This window comes from Rousettus aegyptiacus, unplaced genomic scaffold (genome assembly GCF_014176215.1).
Source record: "Rousettus aegyptiacus isolate mRouAeg1 unplaced genomic scaffold, mRouAeg1.p scaffold_m13_p_6, whole genome shotgun sequence".
In the NCBI taxonomy this organism is placed as follows: Eukaryota; Metazoa; Chordata; class Mammalia; order Chiroptera; family Pteropodidae; genus Rousettus; species Rousettus aegyptiacus.
The window spans coordinates 10,858,116-10,877,837 of record NW_023416309.1 but is presented as its reverse complement, the minus strand read 5'-3'; the positions used below and the strand labels follow the sequence as shown (position 1 = coordinate 10,877,837).

At 43.1% G+C, this 19,722-nt stretch overlaps 1 protein-coding gene across 31 annotated transcripts in view; it reads right to left on the bottom strand.

Moving 5' to 3' along the window:
* KCNMA1 (potassium calcium-activated channel subfamily M alpha 1) overlaps window positions 1-19,722 on the bottom strand; it is a 683,907-nt gene that overhangs the window by 206,402 nt on the left and 457,783 nt on the right. For all 31 annotated transcript variants that reach the window (XM_036222528.1, XM_036222530.1, XM_036222529.1 and 28 more), the window contains exons 7-9: window positions 19,516-19,591; window positions 17,177-17,347; window positions 15,442-15,533 (exon numbers count right to left, since the gene is read on the bottom strand). In XM_036222528.1, coding sequence (XP_036078421.1) covers window positions 15,442-15,533; window positions 17,177-17,347; window positions 19,516-19,591 — 339 coding nt within the window. The remainder of the gene's footprint in view (window positions 1-15,441; window positions 15,534-17,176; window positions 17,348-19,515; window positions 19,592-19,722) is intronic.

Sequence of the window (19,722 nt, the reverse complement as noted above, 5' to 3'; positions counted from 1 at the left end):
AACATTTGTGACGCTGAATTTGCCAACTGTGTTCAGAAAGCGACCGAGAAACAGGATCTCCTTTCTTGTCTGACCTCTCCACAAAAGATAGTGAGGCTGCCTGGGGCAATTCTAACACTTTCCACCCATAAATTTCCCTGATTAATAACAAGGCTAGCATAGATCCAACTTATGGGCACCTCCACAAGACTGATATGTGGTTTCACCTGGATGTCCGAGTAAGCCAGGTTTGATTCCCCGCTCTGCCACCAAAGATGTGTATAATCTTGGGCAATCTTATTATCTCCAGTCAATAGATGAGGGAACTAAGCGGTAATACCCCTGGCCAGCCCCCTGCACCAGACATTGCAAAGCTTAAAGTTCTATACCAGCGTAAGCCTGGTTATTATTCAAAGCTGGACTCAAATCAATAAGAGGGCCAGGGAAATGCGTGAACATTCATCCTTCTCATCCTGTACGCAAAGAACTGAATGAACATCTGCCAGCACTCCCTCTTCCTCTTCTAAAATCATTCATCTCTAGGACAGATGTGCGAGAAGTAGAAGGGAAGGAGATGAGTTCACCCTCTCACCCTTGAATCAAAGGCTCAGCTAGCTGATTTATTCAGCCTTAGAAAGAGTCAGGGTTCTCTTAGTTGAAAATGTGCTGGGTACATATAAAATATATTCCAATGCAATCAATATTATCCCTTAAGCCTTTAATTAGCTTTCACTTCTCTTAAGAAGTAGACAAATGCTGGCAGGAGAGAGGAAAAAAAAAGAATTGACTTTTCTCATTTGGTACTAGCTGTCCAATACCATTCTAGACAATTGAAAATATATATCTTTTAGCTATAGCATGATTTCTAGGATGGAGAGCAGTCTTTATCAAAAAGAGAGGTAAAAAAAAAATCTTCCTTCAACATAATTGGTAATTTTGCTCAGAAAAAGCAAGATTGATTGAAAGCAGATTGCCTTTTTGCCCAAGGAGAGTTATTAGGTACATTATCATGGCAACCTTGGAGAACCCATATTGTTCCAATCTGTCCTATATCTGATTCGAAGATTTACGGCTTCCCCCTTTTGTGCCAATAATCATTTCCCTTCATTTTGCTTTCCATTCAGTGAAAGTTATCAAGGATCCCACATATTGAAAATGTTTGAATGCAGTTAGAATTGACGGATGGGGAGAAGTCGCCTCTCTAACTCAGCAGCAGCACTAGAAGGCTTTCTCCCACCAGCCCATGTCTGAGGGAGCGCCCGAAAGCCTTGTAGGAGTGTGAGGGATGGATGGTGAAAGGGGAAAATTTATTTTCCAGAAATGTTTTCAGGACTTGAAAGTTCCAGGGGCAGTAGTTTTGGGAAGGATGTTATTGTGGGGAGAAGAGAGGCAGAATTCCTATATCTTCAATAACTGAAAATGTTCTAAGATTGAGAGCAGGGTGTGCTGTCCTTGGAAGCAGAGTGATGGTTGTTCACAGTACATGATTTGAAGAATGACGAAAAGATCCTCATGCAAAATTATCTGTCGGGTTCCATGACATCAACAAATCTACCATGTGAGATTCCTACTTTGAGAGCCCTGTGTTAGCTCAGCTCAGACACTAAATAACTAAGTAGTCTTGGGCAAGGTACCAATTCTGCGTTTTACAACTATAAAGTCAGTTGCTAAGGGGCTGGAGCTAGGACCTGATTCATGAGGTTATCTTGAGGATTTATTTAAATAGATACTACATGTGAAGGGCCTAGTAAAGGGTCTGGCCCATTGTCAGCATTATTAAATGGTAGGATTTATGTGATATCTGTAAATCAGTATGTAACAGATATAAAGTGCCCTGTGGCCCATATAATCTCACTTAATCCTCAAACAATCCTGTGTTCCTATGACCTGCACCTTTTTGGATAACCTTGCTGAACCTCAATTTCCTTAACTGACGTGCCCGAGATCCCACAGCAAGTGAAAGTGACTTGCCCAGGGATGTGACCCAGGTCTCTGACTCTAATTCTCATTAAGAAGAAAGTGATAATGTGTAAAGAGCACATTATTTGGCTTGAGTATTTCAGCTTCTGCTCTCTGAGGGCAGGACTGGGCCAATAAGAGATCCTCCTAAACACAGAGTAGAGAGGAGTCTGAGGGGTCCTCGCTGGGTCAAGAGAGAGGCTTAGTGTGGGGACTAGGGTTAACAAAGATGAACCTCACTTAAAGCATCAGAGTGATACAGTTATCACTAGATTCTGGCTGTATTTGGTCAGCCATGCCAGGAGGCTCAGGACAGCCAAAGCTGAGTGACAGCAAACTCTAAACCAAATTTTTAAACTTAAACCGCAAAATTTGGCAAGCCAGGGACTGCAAAGTGATTTAAAGGTCCATTTTAGATATTATAAGCCATGTCTAGATCAGGACTTCCTCACCAGCCCAAGGATCTGGAAGATCACAGAAATCTAGATGATCAGTGACAATGGAGAGTATTTAGGAAGGTTACTCTATGAAGGCAGCTAATGCTGCTCACATCTGTGGCCCTGGATTTGAACATATTTAGACTACTGACAACTGTAGTGACTGATTTCTCATGAGCCTGGCCAACTGGTTTGTGAAGATGGCCAACACACCTAAATCAATAAGCATTTCTCATCTGATGGACTTTTTGGTTTTTAAAGTTTTGCTTAGTTCTTTCTTGAGATAAATGAATGTTAATGGCTGTGATGGAAAGATCTACCTCAGATGACTGAGGAAGCATCTCAAATGCCAAAATAATAGCAGATGGCATTTTGTGTAAGCAAGCATGGCTGGTTTTGGGTAAGGGCTCCATAAACACAAGCCGGATTGAATTAGGACTGGGTAACACTGGTGGGTCATAGAGCAAGCATGGCATCAAGCAAGAAATTGAATGTGACTTAATCAGAATAAGAATGATATTTGACTATTATGAATCCTATTAGGGCTCGCTAGAAAACTACCAATTGCTTATTTCATGGGTGCCTCTTAGCTAAATATATATTGGCGTAACTCTCTCATTATTAACCATCTCCACCTCCAGAATGAAATTCCACACTTTCTCCTCTATCAGTCTGCCCACTCCTCAGAGATGGGCCAAGAAAGCCTGAATGCCCCATTTGAGTTTCAGAGCTCAAGTCCACTGGTTCCTTTCAGAATGGACAACTTAGGAGAGCTAACTTATGGCTGGAAGCATAAAAGGAGGATAGAGAGGGGGCTGCCAGACCAAAAAAAAAAAAAAAAAAAAAAAATCCAAGGCTCTAGAGAATTAGGCATCTAGAGCCACTGAGAACAAAAATCTACACAGTTTTTAAAAGATTTAAGTAGTATTGCTTATGGCCAGTAGTCTTCGAAAAAGGGAATTGTGACAGTGATGGGCTCCCTTTCACAATTTCACATTTGTCTTTGTGTCAGAAGGGTCTAGTGCCTGGGTCTAGAGACTCAGTGCCAGACCAAGGACAGATCTGGCCCCATAGTTTGATCCCTTCTACACAAAGGAAGCAGCTGGTGCCACTGTAAGGAGCTCCGATCCTGTGTGACCTGGGGCTAGTCACTATAAAATAAAGAGACCCAGATTGATTGGGCTGCACCAGAGACACTGATGAACCCTGCCACAGTGTTCCAGTTCTCTGACCCCACCCCAGTTCACACCATCATCCTGTCTTGTCTAGATGTCTACAATAGCTTCCTAATTCAGTTCTCTGTTTATTCTCCCTACAACTCCAATCTCCCTGCCTCCACCCCCCTGCTCCCCACCCCCCCAAAAAAAAGCTGAAGAGCGAGAATTGTAGCAAATCCAACTGCATCAGGTCCCACAGGGCAGGAAGGTCTTACATCTCTCTTTAGCAGAGCCTCACTCTAGGAAGACAATATAAAATGCACAGCTCTGGGCTGTTTATTTTTAAAGATACTATATCCATTTTTACTGGAACAAGTATAAAGAACTTAAAAAACCCATAGCTATCCTGTCACAATAAATCATACAGAGTAAATTGAAAATCCTATACAGCTTTTCCTGAATACATTGTGCTCACTTTGTCAAAGAGGTAGATGAAATGTGGCATATATTGATCTCGATGTCTCTGTAAAACTATAATATTTATATCAAATACATATGCTAGAATCTCTTCAGTTTTTCTGCTGAGCCTTCTAATCATGCTTTCCTCGTACCCCTCCTCCCCGCCGCCCCAACAATATCTGCCATTGGTAGTCATTGACAATGGGAATGCATTTTGAGAAGGACTTGTCAAAGGAATTCGGCAGCATTTTATCATGTAGAAAGCATGTTGGGGTGGCAAGAGACCCCACAGACCACATCAAACAGTGGTCAGTACTCAAAGTACTGTCCAAAGGAAGAAGGCAAAACCAACTCCTGCCTCCCCACTTTCTCCTGTTCTGAGAGCCCAGCCCTAAGGATTGCTTGTGGGGAGATCATCCTCTGCAAACAAAAGCCAACTCCAGGTGGTGTGGACCCCATCCTTCCAGTGCCCCCTGGGACCTAGCTCAGGATCTCCAAAACTGGCAGAGCTTTCAAGAACTATCTGTTGACCAATGGACTGGCTGGCAAAGTGTGCTTGGCTAGGACATCCTATGCTGTGGTAAGCATAGGAAAAAAATGTTAATGATTTGTTACTTGCAAGCCTGTCAGAGCACTGGCTGATTCTTCCACCTCAGATCTACTACCATCTTTAAAGTTTGTGGTAGAACAGTACATGTAAGGACAAAAATGAAATCAAAACAATTGTGAGTATATACCATCCCAAACCCTGCTTTAACCTATTCCTGTTAAAACAAATGAGAAAACAAAGCAAGCAAACAACAGAAAACCCCAAGGAGGTTAAAAGATAAGATCATTTCCTACCCAGGGCCACATATAGTACTTTGCTAATCACAAAGGAAGGAAATGCCTTCTCCCTCCTAGTGAGGAAGAGAAGAAAGTCATCATCTGATCCAGCTGTCAACAGAACTGTCCTGGAGGAGACAGGTTGTTTTGCTGTTTTCCTAAATGGCAGCAGAAGGCTGAGCAAACAGATCCCAAGAATGTAGCAAAGGCACCTCTGAAAAACAGCCCCAATGTCAGAGGACAGGCTACTGGTAGCCCCAGCAGACAACACTGGGATGTCCTGACCAAACCAAAACTTTCTGGAAGAAGTGGGTACATCTTATCAGATACAGATGGTCAGGACCTAAACCACCTGGAATCGGTGACTGCACCCCCACCATCCCAAATCACAATTAGACCTTCATAATTAAACCTGGCACGAGGAATAATTCACATCTTTTGTAGCTAGTTGATTAAAAGGAGCTTCAGTCTGAGTTCAAAAACGAAATTCTGGGAACCCTAGTATAGGAGACATCGGTCATTTCAGCCTGTCTAGTATGCGCCCTTCTTTCTGTCAAGAGCACCTGATTTTTAATTTGAGGAACCACTCCTCCCCAGTCAAGTACAGTCTGGACCCTTCAAAGTTCCCTGCCCAATCAGTGCCTTCAATCTTGAAATGGAATGATAATAACTACAGGATAGCAGCTCAGTCATCCAATGGTAAAACCCTAAAGAATGGCCCTGAGTTCCTGATTACTGGATTAGAGAGCTACTTCTTGAGTTCATGTCTATCCTTTCTGGGATCTGACTCTTCAGATTTCTTCTGAATTCCATAAGGTATTCTAATCTTCAGGGGGAAAAAAAATCCTTTTCTGCTTGTTAGCAAGAATCAATTTCTGTTTTGCCTATAACCAAAGAACCCTAGTTGGTAGACTTGTTTACCTTGAGTTTCTCAATTAATTATCACAATAACCCAGGATGCAGATATTATCACCACTGTTTTGCTTTCTTTCCTTTTTCTTTCTTTACTTCCTACATGGAAGAGGAATGGCATAGCCTTAAACAATGCCATATTACCCCACTCTCGCTAATTGCACTGATTCTTCCTAGTGTCTCTCCCTAACACTTTCAATCCTCTGCACTTTATTCATCTCATTACTGCAGGCCTGGTGGCCTTTGGCCGTTTTTAAGCAAGCCAGTCTTCCCTTAACCTGACTCTTCCAATCCTAGATGGTTCTCTGCTCTTACAGAGAAGTTTGGGAACTGAACAGCACTTTCCTCTACTCAGATCAAAGCATATTTCCCTGTCTCCATTTGGTAATGCTACTTTTAAACAGGAGGGACCAAAAGAAAAGATTAAGGTAAAAGTCACTGACACATTTTGGGGATGCGAGTGGAATAGAGGAAGAATGAGCCCAAGCAAAGAAATGGTTCTTAATTTTGCCAGGGAAGGGAGGCATGCTAGCTTTAATTGCAGATCGAGCCCCCCACAACCACCTGCCTCCCTAACGTCCCTGGTAAATCATACATCATAGCCCTAGAGCACATGCTGCTGGAATTAGTTCTCCGATAATGACAATCAAGTTGACACATCCTGGCCTTGTTGCCCAGCCACGCCCAATGGCGTTGCCCCAACTAGCATATGTCGCTAGCCAACCACTCTGAGTAAACCCAACACACTTACACAGGCCTCAGAGGCTTCCAGCATCTGTTACACACACTATGACTAGCGGCAGTCCACAGTTTCCAGAGCTTGATGAGGCATAATACACCTCAGAGGGAAGGTACAGAAGAGGACAGAACTCAGTATAGCATCAGCAGCTCCCCCACTCTCCCAAATCTCTCTGCATCCCTCTTTTACTGGGTCCATTATTTGATTCATAGATTTTTGGTGCACAAGTGCACCAGCTGTTACCTTTGCCCTAAACTACTCCAATGGGTACATTTAACGATGGGACTTATCAAATTCTTTTAGGTGCATTCCCTTTAAAATGCTTGAAGCCTTCATGCTTGCTTTATACCTTTATGATTTTATTGAATAAAATTCCTGCTGAAAGAGCATTTCACCAGGATGATGTTCCTACATAATCGAGCTTCTGTTTGGCTGGCTTCTTGGATGATTCTTGTTAGTAAAAGTCTCAGGTACCTTCCAGGAGATTAAGAATCACACATTCTTGCTCATCCTTTTAACCCCAGCACCAAGCTCAGTGCCTGAACCATAGCAGGGGTTCGAATAATTGTTAGTTGAACAAATACGTTGAATGAGAGCTTTCCTAAATCTGTTCTATACATATATACTAGCTGGCATTTGCCTTTGATGTGAGTGGCTCAGGTAACAAAACCTCTCACAGAGATAAGCATGCATGTGTCTCTGCACTGCCTCCATGTTCCCTTATTAAGAAGGTATAGGAAGGGAACATAAGATTGCTTTTACTGACAATTGATACCTACATTTCAAGCAGTCCCTGTGGTTCTGGGGGTGCGGAACAAGTCATTGTTATGCAACACCAGTACTAGATGTGGAGCTAGAACCCTGAGAGCCATAGACACGTTTCCTTAGTTTCACGTTGCATTAGCCCCTACACATTTTAAATAAAAGGAGACACCAGACTTGGCCAGTTAGAAAGTTTCCCGGTTTATTTTCAGAGTATGATGGCAGCATCTGTGGGATGAAGCCCAAATCTACCAGGAACTGTTTTACACAGCTCTGGAAAGACTTCTGTCAGAACGAATGGCATAGCAAGAGACAGAAAACATGGTGCGACATGATTGCGTTCGTTCTTTGGTTTCGAAATATACCCATCAAGGATTCATCCAATCAAATGTGAGGCTGAGCAGAAAGACTCCTCAGGAATTATAATTAGAAAGGCCATATTCAGAATTCTTTTTTGTTTTTACGGAATAAAAAATATTTGAGAGCAAAAGTCTAGGCTTGAATATGACTTTTTATTCTTTTAGGCAAGCAGTTCATCTCCCACCTACATTTCTATTCTTGTTTTCAGAACAATAGCTGGAACATTTTGATAAATGTGTGGAAGGGAAGAGAGAAAGCAGGAAAGTGGGGGGTGGGGAGCTTCCATTCCTTTAGTATTATTAGGAAATTGATTTAATATGCATCCAAGTCTTTTTAAATAGAGCTTCAAATTTGAAAGGGACTGAAGATGCGGCTTATAAGAATCCAAAGCAGATGCAAAAAAGAAACGCCCACATCCACACCCACCAAGATCCCTCTCATTGGAAAAGAATATCTGACATATTACATTGTACTATACAGCATCTAATTGACACTTGCTTTTGGTATCTGCCCCTAGGTACTAAATTTCAGAAGTAGTCAAGGGGTCATTGTTCCAAAGCATTAGGGCAATCTCATTTTTTTCCTCCCCCCAACAGTTTAATGCTAATCAAAGCAGAATGCCTAATCAGTCCAAGATGGCCTGTCAACTTGAATTATGTGTTTGTCTTCCTATTTACTGTATCTGTCTGTCTACAGTTCTTCATATCTTTGTGAAGATCAGTTATTGGGGCCTGTGTTTCCTTCTGACTCGAATGGCTACCAGATGATTCTTCCTGGTGATATGTTGATGATTTGCTAATTTATGGCTTTTAAAATCTAGGAATCTGAAGACATTGCTGGGGAGTTCAGGCTGGGGCTCACGTGGGCCACGCAAGGAGAGGGCTGAACAGCTTACTTGTCAAGGGATGGAAGTTTGTGTAAAAGGCAAAGCTTCAATCACATTTCAACCAGAGCGATGTCTGTGAAACATAAATCATAAGTAACATTTCATAGGGAACATCTCTCACAGGGGCAGCCACACCCCTGCCCCTTCCAATTAGACCATGGGGAAGTGAGAGTGAGTGTTGCTGGAGCTCCACGGAGATGCGAAATGAAAGGAGGCCCACGGTACTCAGCCCAAGATGACAGCTCATGAAGTCACCCACACCCTATTCCCGAGCTCCAGAGATAATCTAGTTGTAGGAAGACTCACTTCTGGACACCAATAAACTCTGAGTTTGAACTCCCCACCCACTTTTGTGGTCAAGTAATATATAACATGGAGCTCAAGAAATATGTGACATATTTGGGTATTTTATGGGTGTGTACAAATACATCTATCCCAAGTGACTGGTATGTAGCAAGCACTCAATAAACACATGTAGAATGAATGAAGATGAAGGCATGACTCATGTTAGTTCTCTTTTATCTGGGGGCGGACTATAGGAGATGGATTAAATAAACCTTCGTTTAAAAAAAAATTCCTATTCTGCCACAGCAGATTGTTTAAAATTCCAATGCTTAAAAAAAAAAAAAGTGGTAAAAAATCCTGGGTGTGGTGAAGAAAGTGGAATGGAATTTCATCTTGATAAAAGACAGCCAAGCAGGAAGGACTAGAAAGTTGTCTCTAAAAGTAATGAAGGATGCAGAAAGAGATGAAGAACCTATTTCTGATGAGAGGAAAGATGTAGAGTCAAATAAGGACTTAATAATCTAGAACCAGGGAAGGTACATAGGGTGCCCTCTCCTAGTGGATTGGCAGAAGAGTGCTGTTCAGGAAAACTAGAATGTGAGAGATAAAGATTTTAAGACTTGGTCCCATGGAGATAGAACTAAAGACCAATTATGGCAAGAGAGGTTCACAAAATATGAATTTCAAAACCTAAGGTTTAAGCTCCTGGGGTTTTAGCAACCTGGGGATTACCTAAACCTGGGTTAAGTAGTCATTGAACAGATGTAACATCCCTTCCTCTGAGGTGTCACCTCCCTGGACCACTTTATCAAAGGTAAATAATCCCTGTTTCACTCTGTGACAGAATCTCAGTCTTTGGTTTTGTACCTGTTTTTGCTGCACACATCAAAATTTGTACCTGGTTATCATCTTTCATCATACCCTTGCTCATTGCCGGAAACCTCCTGGAAACTGTAACCCCATGAGGACAGGTTTCATGGGCAGCTTGCTCACTCCAAAATCCCTGGGACCCAACACAACCTAGCATTGTTCCCGGCAGAGGGGTACTCAGTCAACATCTGCAAACCGAATGAATGAACCAGTAGTGATGATAACTGGAATGAATGGTGAAGCAGGTAACTACGCTCTAGCAGTTCTTAGTTCTTGATATTTAGTTCCAAACTATTGAATACTCTTTAAAATGTAAATGTTTACGTGAAAGAACATAATAAGACTTTCTCTTTTCATTTTACATGGAAAAGCACGATATTTTCTGTCCACCTCTGTGGCATTAGGGATGCTTCTTACAAGCTGAGGACATATCTGAGGTTAAAGGCTGACTGCCTGCCCTCACTCTTTCCAGGAGGATGTAGCCTCCTCAGGGTTAATAGTCCCACTCAACGATCTGAAATAAACCCAGAAAGTGTACCTTGCAGAGGATGTTCCAGGAGGAGCGCCTGCTACTCTAATTCTCACTGATAGTTAAGAAACTGCCACCAGAGATGAGCTCTAAGTTCTGCTGAAGACCAACCAAGGAACTGAAGGAAACAGGTGGATATGTCTGCCAGGGCAGAGAAGGGTCTTCTTAAGATGGAACGCAGGTAGGCTCTGCTCAGGAGGGAGTCTAAATCTGGCAGATCACTACAATCCACCATGGTTGGTAACCTAGGAAATGAACTCCCAGAAAGGATGGCACTAGAGAAGGATCGAAAGTGTTGAAATTCACAAATCAGATGCAAATCTCACTTTGGACAATAATCCATCTGTCTATCCTTGAGACCCCCTCATCATTAGAAATGCTCAAGAGGTAAATACAGTTCTTGTCTAACCAAATGAGGAAAATTAAGGAAGAAATGGTTTTGTCCTCTCTCAACCATTTTGTCCTTGACTCTGGGGCCAGGATCCTTACAGGCAGTAAATGAGAAGAAGGAAACAGGCCCAAAGTGATACTTATGCATTTCTCTTTCTCTCGTTCATGTGCAGTATCTTGGTCCCACTTAAAGGTAGAGGTGGAGGAAAATGCACGAGGATAAGATCACTGAGTTTAGAATAGAAAGGGGTCACATGAGACAATCTAGAGAAGCAACAAGGCCCAGTGGAACAGATTGCCTCCGGGTTTCAGATCCCAGCTCTAACTGTGTGATGTCAGGTAAGTAAGTTACTTAACCTCTGTTCCTCAGTTATCTCATCCACTGGAAATGGAGATGATGATAATACCTTTCTCACAGTGTATCTGTGAGGATAAAGAAATATGCAACTGTTTTTAGTTATTATTATTGTCACAGAAGGCAGCCCTAGGGCCTCGGGCTGTATTGATTCATGTTCTCATTTCTGGAAGTTTGAGGCACGTCTCTGATCTATGTAAGGAAGTGTTCTAAAATCGGCATAGCATTTAAATTTCACAGAAAGCTTTCTTGGATTGGTGCTAGAGATGGTAAGTCTGTGATAACTATTCCCCCAACCAAAAGAGGGGCCCAGCTTTCTCATCCAACTGGGAACATCTCCTCTAAGTAAATTACATTTACTTTCTTATCCCCTTTTGCTTATTCCTTGTCCTCTGTTATTCATTCCTCTGTGGGTCTTCTTAGTATTTGGCTACCAGGTATCAGTAGAATAATCCAAACCCATCCGATTCTCCTTTGTCCCAAACACCTGGCCTGAGACTGCCTTGGTTTGGGGCCCCGGAAGCCCAGCATAAAAGTACAAGGTCTGGATTGGCACCCCATCCAGGCCGCCTCTAACAAGGGGGTTAGAGCTGATGGATTCCTCTCCGTGGCTGATTATTTTTCATGGCCCTTGGCCATGTAACCTCAGACCATGATCTTGTCAGTTCTCATAAACTAACCAGGAGTAGGCTGAGTCACACACAAAGAGGAAGCCTCTGGGGGAAACGGTAGGGGCTGTGGGAGGAAGCAGAGCAGGCTGGGATTCCAAAGGCCATGAGAGACTTACCCCTCCACTCCCCCACCTCTGAGAAGCTTCAATGTTACATGAAGGGAAGGAGGAGGGGGCAGTGGCTTCGCAAGGTAGGCTGGGCTACAGAAGGGCTACTCTTTTGAATATGATTGGGGATGCAGCCCAAGGGCTAACTGTCCCCAAGACCTCTACTTTGGGAAGACTGCCTGCCTTCACCACTCACTGAACACTTGGTTGTTGACACCCAAGTCCCTGTTCTTAGGAGCCCCAATAAATCATAATAAGATAAACTAGAGAATAGCTGACATGCACACATACACACAGCCCCCACCCACTGTTGGCTGCGGTGTCTTGTGTGAGGTCAGGTGTGGAATACTGATGAGAATGCTGGAGAAAGCCACGTGGACCCCAGATACCGTATTGATGGTGAACGTATACTAGGGACACTATGTGAAGTGTTTACATTGTGCCAAACACACAGATTAAAACTGAAAATCGGGTGCCAACAAAATCTTCATTCTCCATTATCCTGACATTGGATATTGCATAAACAAAACTTTGAGCTTCTCTGTCTAATTTTTTTTTTTTACTCTAAATAATCTTTAGATGTCAAAGTTTTTTTACTCTAAATAATCTTTAGATTTCAAAGTATGTCTCTATAGCTTTGGGTCATGAGTTACCTTGAGTTCTCTGACAAGTTAATGCATTGTTAGGGAGGTTATTTCTGAGTAAAATATGCACATGTAAACAAATCCCTTAACCATGTATATGTTTTAATTATTTTCTGGGCATTCATTTGATTAAGTCCTAGGACGCGGCATATATGTACATGTGTCCAAGAGCACAGCACATATATTTATGCATACATAAAAACACGGGGTGAAGCATGCTATTTTAAGAGTCTGAACTCTATCTTTCAACAAAGTTTAGCTGCTTTCCTTTTGCAAATGCATTTAATTTTATCTGGAAACTTTCTGACGTTAGAAATAGAACAACTGTAGTTTCTCATTATGTTTGCTGCCAGAATCCATGCTTGGTTGCTCAACTAAAGACCTTATATTGCTAATTACTACCACATGCCCATATCCCAAGCGCAAGAAAACTTATTGATTCTGACAGCCCATTCTCTCAACACTGAATTCCAAATGAAAACTCAAATTTTGGCCAAACATAACATTTCATCAATCTTGTTCTACTGACTGGAAAAACAACATCAAACAAAGGGTGCTAATGGCCCTTTATTACCGTTTCTTTCCCAAGCTTATATTTTCTGATGAAAGATCTAAGTGACCAAAGGGCTTCTTTAAACTACTTAGTAATTAGCTTTTGAACCAGGAAACAATGCGTAAAGTGAGCAGTCCCAGTGTTGATGACAGAACCGACTCTTTGTCCCCCTGGGTCGGGGGACATTGGAGACCCAAAGAGAACATTAAAAGAAAAGTGTGCATTTTTGTAAAAAGAAATGGAAAAGAGAGAGGGAGGGAGAGAGAGAGAAGGAAAGAGGGAGGGAGGGAAGGGGAGAGAGAGAGAAAGAGAGAGAAAGAGAGAGAGAGAGAGAGAGAGAGAGAGAGAGAGAGAGAGAGAGGAACAGGCTAAAAGCAATGATAAAACATTATAGAGGTGGAGGCAGAACAAAAGCTGCAGGAAGTCCATGACCTGAAGTCATCGCCACATGGGGCTGGAGTGCACATGCCAAGGCAGAAAGATGATCGGGATCAGACCGGGCCAGGGAGTGAGCATTGTCTGAGGGTCTCTTCTGAATTACCCATCAACTAAAGCTGCCAGCCACCAGACTCATCCAACATTTGACTAGGGAAACTATTTTTGGGGAAAAAAATTTACCTGGCGTGAGAGTCAAGAAATATTCTCAACATAGACTTCAGGGCAATTGATTTTATTGACTCCATCGGGGGCACTAATAAGAAAATGCTGGCTGGGACAGTGGGGTGGGGAGGCTGTAAAGAGAGCCCCAGCCCCCGGAATGCCTTCTGCTTTATGGCAACCTGTCTACACCTTAAAGGCAAAATGGACAGAGACGCTGTTCTCCGCTTGGCGTGGAACAAATGACCAATGGGAATCTCTGGACATACTTGGCCTTTTGGATTCAAGCAGTGGCCCAGAAATCAGAACAGCTTGGTTCTAATCTCATCCAGGGCTGTTAAGATAACAGGAAGAGGAGGGCTCCATTAGAGGGAAAGGTGGAGGAAAGTGATGCCTCTACAGAAAAGACGCCAACTGGCCTCCTCTCGCCCACTGCCCTTTGTTCTTTTGAAAGGAAACGGGTATCCTGTGGGTAGTTCAAGGAAACGAGCCCTTTTTTCCACCTCCTCATTTTCTGAAGGGCGGCCTGGACACCTGAGCTCAGGAGCTACTGGAACCACCACAGGAGAGGAGGCTCCATCTGACACGACTACCAGGTGAGGAGGAGGAAGTGATGGAGGGAAATGCAATGGTACTGGTTTGATTTTCTCTTTAAAAAACAAAATAGGCTATTACAGAGTTTGTTTGAAAAAGGAATGGAGAAAAAAAAAAAAAAAAACTAGTTCCATGATAGGAAGTCTCATGACTAGGAAGGGACATGAGTGATGAAAATATTCTGCATCTAGATCTGGGTGGGAGGGACTGTGCTCATAGGTGCAGATCCCTCGAGCAGCACATTAAAGCGCACATCTTACTCTGCAGTTGTTAACACAAAAACAACTCGAAAATAATGAACGAAAACCTCAAAAACAAAAACAAGCAAATAAAGCTGAGTGCCCCCAAAAAAGCTTTTTAAAAATGTAAAGATGGCTGCTGCCAACCCTGCTTCCCCCCAACGCTTTCCTTGCAGGATGGCGGCTGGCAAAGGACAGGGTGGGGAGGTCCTGCCATTTACTCAGGAGTAAAACTTCTGGTTGATAAGAGACCCACATACTGATACTGATATTGATAAAGTGATCTGAGCACAAATTGAAATAGCCCCCAAGTAGAAAGCATTCACGTACGGGAAGCCGAAACAAAAGGCTGACCAGAAACATTCTGTGGGGCCCTGACACACTGTAAATATATCTTGCCCAAAAGGAATTTCAGCTGAGTCATGAGCCCCTTTGAGGACAAGCTCTGTGCCTCCTGGCTAAGGAAAACTGGTTTCATGGTGGCTGCAATGCCTTACAGCAAGCAAGGTGACCTTGATCTTGTCTTCCCTAAGACTTCCCTGCTGGAGTATGATCCCAGGTTACTGCTGCACAAAAACCCCCATAAAATAGCATCACTTTAGTCTGAGGGACCAGAGTGTAGTCACTAAGCCAGATAGTTTGAAAAATAAATGAGTTGGTTTACATGTTAGGAATCAAAACACATGGACCCCTTCCAGAATAAATCCATTATGTCTCTTGGAAAGATGGATGGGGAAGAAAGTTGTGAACTGGGAACAGGCCTAGAGAGTTGGCCTGAGTGAGACAACCTGGGTAACCTCTGACATCACACCCCACACAGAACATAAACCTTCCCTCACAAAACACCCAGGTGGGGTGGGAGAGGGGCAGGGTGCAGGTGCTACCGCCATGGGAACTCTTGGAAGCCACTCAACCACATCCTTTCTGATGCAACTGACTTACTTTCTGCCTCCATGTTTGTTAAAAGTCCCGCCGAATTTATTCCGATTCAGGATGAGAGCAGCAATTTCGGGCACGTAGCGGGCAAACATTGCCTACATGCATGAAACAAAGAAACAAGAGCCAAAAAAAAAATGGCATGCAGAGAGGATTCTACCGCAGCGGAGGCAGCGAAACCTCCTGGCATACTTACTTTCTCCCACTGACCGCGCTATATGAGCCCCCGTATTTCTTGCGGTTTCCTATTAACTCTATGATTTCAGGGACGTAGCTGGCAAACATGGCCTGAGGAGAAGATAGGAGACAGAAGAGACACTAAAAAGACAGGCCAAAGAAAGGGGGTGACCTTTTCAAAAGGGGGGATACTAAGATCTGAAAACACAAAAGGATTAGAACTGCAAAGGTATATACTGATATACTGGATTATAAAAAATAAATAAATAAAAGCACAAAAAGGGCAAGCTCCTGAAAATGCACAGGACAAAACAAACATAAGCCAACCTGAAAAACTAAAAAAAAAAGAAAAAAAAAAACATCACAGTTCAGAAAAATACAAAGGAGACAGGAAAAAATAATTTGACACCTAGCTCTTCTTCCCGAAGGAAAATAAGTAAAGGGGATGCATGCTGGGGAAATTACACAGTTACACACACACACACACACGCATGCACACATACACACACGCACACACACGCACACACACACACACATTATTGCAAGAGAAGACCTTTCTATCTAGTTAAAATTTAAAAGAGAATCAATGCCTGTATGAGTGACTAAAGACAATAAACACTAAGGTTTAAAAAATATAAACTTTTGCATTTAAAAAAATCACTGAAAAGCACATGAGGTAAATTCAGAAAATCACATGGGAGGAAAGAAGAGCAAAGAGAAACATATATCTGCCATGTTTTGTCCAACAAACACTGTGCTTGTGGCTGGATCAATGGGTCCCGTTACCTACAGAGACCTCACAGGTGCTGCGGAAGCACCTGCGTTACCGTACCCACGCACATGTACATTTATATACATTTTAAAAAATGTATATGCCATATGCATACCAAACAGAGAGACGTATATGCATAACGTAAATGCGTGTGCGGTGTACATATGTGAAAGCTGTGTGTGAAGTAGGATTCTAATCACTTATCTCATACACAGCGAAAACCTAAACTTAAAGTGAGCTACTTTGAAAGACAAAATGCAGCAACCGCCAATTCGTTGCCAGAAGTCCCCATTGAAAATTACATCATAACCGACCATTATGATCTGCACAGAACAGAAAAGCAAATCGAGAAACTTTCTGACTTACAAAGGGGGAGAAAAAAATACCCCAGGTGTCATGCATGATGGAGTCTGTTGGCCGTTTGTAAAACCAACACACAGCTCACGTGGTAATGGCCACCTGGACGATGCCCGTAGGCTCTCCATCCTCTGATTTGGAGACCCTACTCTTCAGGGCAGGCCCCAGCCACAGTGTTTGTTGGAAGTTTGGGGAGGACTGTGAAGGGGCAGGAGAGCTCTTGAAACCGCAAACTGTCTATAGAATATCGACAGCATCTACCAGGCTCAGGTGACAGCAGCTGTCCTTATAGAGTATCAGATGCTGAATTACATGACTAAGGGACAGACACTCTCACTTAATAAGTGAGCATCACTTTCTTAAGACAATTAGGTTTGCTCCTGGCTAAATGGCTGTCCCTGACAAGGACGACATGCCTGGGTCTCTGGAAAACAAGCATAATGCAACAAAGAAATATACAGAAAAGTCATCCTCACACCTGGGTTTACTTAGCCTGACTGTAACACTAAGGCAATAGCTTGCTTCTAATGCAGAAACACAGTATCAAAATACAAATCTTTAAAGAATTGGATAATAGAAAATATTAATGATCATAAAAATCAACATTGTAATAAAGAGTTTTTACCAGTCCCCCGAGGATGAAGAAGACCATGAAGAGACGCCCAAGCGTGGTTTTTGCATACACGTCCCCATAGCCAACAGTGGACATGGTAACCATGAGTAAATAGACACATTCCCAGTATGTAAGAGCCTGGTTGTTTTGGAAATTTTCCCATGGGTCCCCTGAATTCTCCACCTAAAGCAAGGAGACAGGAGAGAAAAGGAAAATGTTATACTGTATGAATGTGTGTGTGTGTGTGTGTGTGTGTGTGTGTGTGTGTGTGTGTGTAAACCAGGAACACAAAACTCCAGCAGGATGCTTCCGGAGGTCTTTGCTACTCTGGGCTGAGTTCTGTAAGTGAGGGCTGAGCAGCTAATAGAGAAGGTAAATGGGGAATAACAGAGCTATGCTTTCCTAGGCGATTGGGGCAGAGAGGGAAAGGAATGGAGGTAAATATCCGTAGTCCATTTTCCTTCTCATTGTTGAAAATTTGAAGCCAGCTGAGCTTTAGGGCATGGTCATGGCCATGTTTTATGGCATCCCCTTCAAGGAAAGAGCCCAAGAGCCCTGCCCTTACCTTCTCAGTGAGTTTCTGCTCAGTCTCAGAAGACCCAACTCACATGCTCCCAAAGAAAGTGTAGACGGCCCCCAGACAGAGGGCCCCATCTTTCATCACGTGACCAAGGCGATGCCTGGTACCTCTCCCTCATTTGGCTCCTACCCCAGATCCCCATCAGCATCTCTTGGAGTCGGACTCCGCCTCCCTGCTTTGCAGAATGTCAACACTGGCTCTACCCTGCAGACTGCAGGAATTTCCTTCGGAGCACAGTAAGTGAGCTCATGAGAACAATTTGCTTTCACACAACCCTTTAGACTGAGGGATAGCAAGCTTTTCTTGTTAAGGGCTAGATAGTAAATATTTTCAGCTTTGAGGGCCATACACCTTCTTATCTCTATAGGGACAATTGACTCTGCACTTGTAGGTAAAATCAGCTAGAGGCAAAAGTTAAACTAAGGAAGCATGGTCAAATTTGGAAACCTTTGGCACCAGTGCTGTAGTTTACCCATCTCTGCTTTAAATTTTAAAAAGTACTTTCAGTCCTCCCACTGTATTTGATCTGCCAACAAGGCTGTGAGCAGGCAAGAGAGATACTTTAGACACTCTTAGGGGAGAGGAATAGATGGGAGCTGGATCTCTGGGGCTATCCCACAATCCAGGCCTACAATATACTGGGTGCCTGAGATCATCAGCACAGCCAGTGTGGAGGGCAGGTCCCCGTGCCCCCTGGTCTCCAACTATGCCTCTGCAGAAAGTTTCTTGGACCTGGCCTCTATCACACATCAGCACTTGCCCTCGACGTGCCATTTTCATGGAGGTTCCTTGGCGAAGGAGAAGATACTTCACATAGGAGGAAAGTGAGGTTACTGGCCTACTGAAAAATGACTAACCCCTCCATATTGGCCCTTGGCAGAGTTAGGGTGATTATCTAAGGGTGATTTCAGTCAAGAATCCCATCAGCATAAAGAGATGGATGGGAAACCGTCAGATCTAGTGGCTGAATGAGAAGCCTGAGATTCCTTCTGGGCTGGACTCCCCTGGGTGTTCACGACGTCCCTCCCAATGGGAGGTAACAGAATGCACGCTTCCACCCCTATGCACAAAGAGGCTCAGCAAGAGAAGGGCAGGCACTTTTACTCAAAGCTTCAGGTTTAGAGGGGACTTCTTCCAGTTGTAACAATTTGTGTTTATATGAAACTGGCTTCCAACAATAGCTATACTCCCCAAAAGAAAAAAGTCTGCCTTTGGGAGGTGAAAACAGCTTGACTTCATAATATAAAGCTTTCAAAGAGCCATTAATTTAAAAGAATTAACATATTTTGAGATACGAAATAACTTGATAAGTCATCAGGCAAGAGAATCAGAGGTGGCTTTTTGTAAGGGGAAAGTGGAGAGAAATCAATGGATCTGAATTTGTTGTTTATGAAGAGATGTGGGTCAAACTTCCAGCCTTGTCCCCAAGATGTTTCCCTGGTGTTTGCTGAGGAAGCACTGCCATCTTGTGGCTTACTGGGGTTACTGCAGACAGAATGAAAACATACCAAAGCCCCCACAGCAATCAATACAAATACCCGTGAGCTGAAAAACATAGGATAATAGTGTATTATTAGAATATTACTCACCCATTTGGAATAAGTTTGGGATAAAAGGGTAGGAAACCTAGATAATTGTGCAGTTGCCTCTTCCACTCCATTCTACAGCTGGGGTGAAGTTTCTCAATAGTGACAAAAAGTTCAGGTAATAAAATGACTTAGAGAAGGGCTTCCAGGAAAGCCAGAGTTGAAGCATCTCCCAGGATACTTACCAAATGGATGAACCCGGCTGCTGTTAGCCATGTGCTGATAAATATGGAGAGCAGATTCACCAGCTTGATGGAATTACTGTGTAAAAGAGACAAAAAACAAAATTCCGAGTTAAAAAAGAAGTCCCAGTTAGGGCTGCCCTCCAGAGTGACAGTGCCCCTGTAGGTGACAGGCAGTCCACCTCTATCTGCCTGGTGTCATCTCTGACA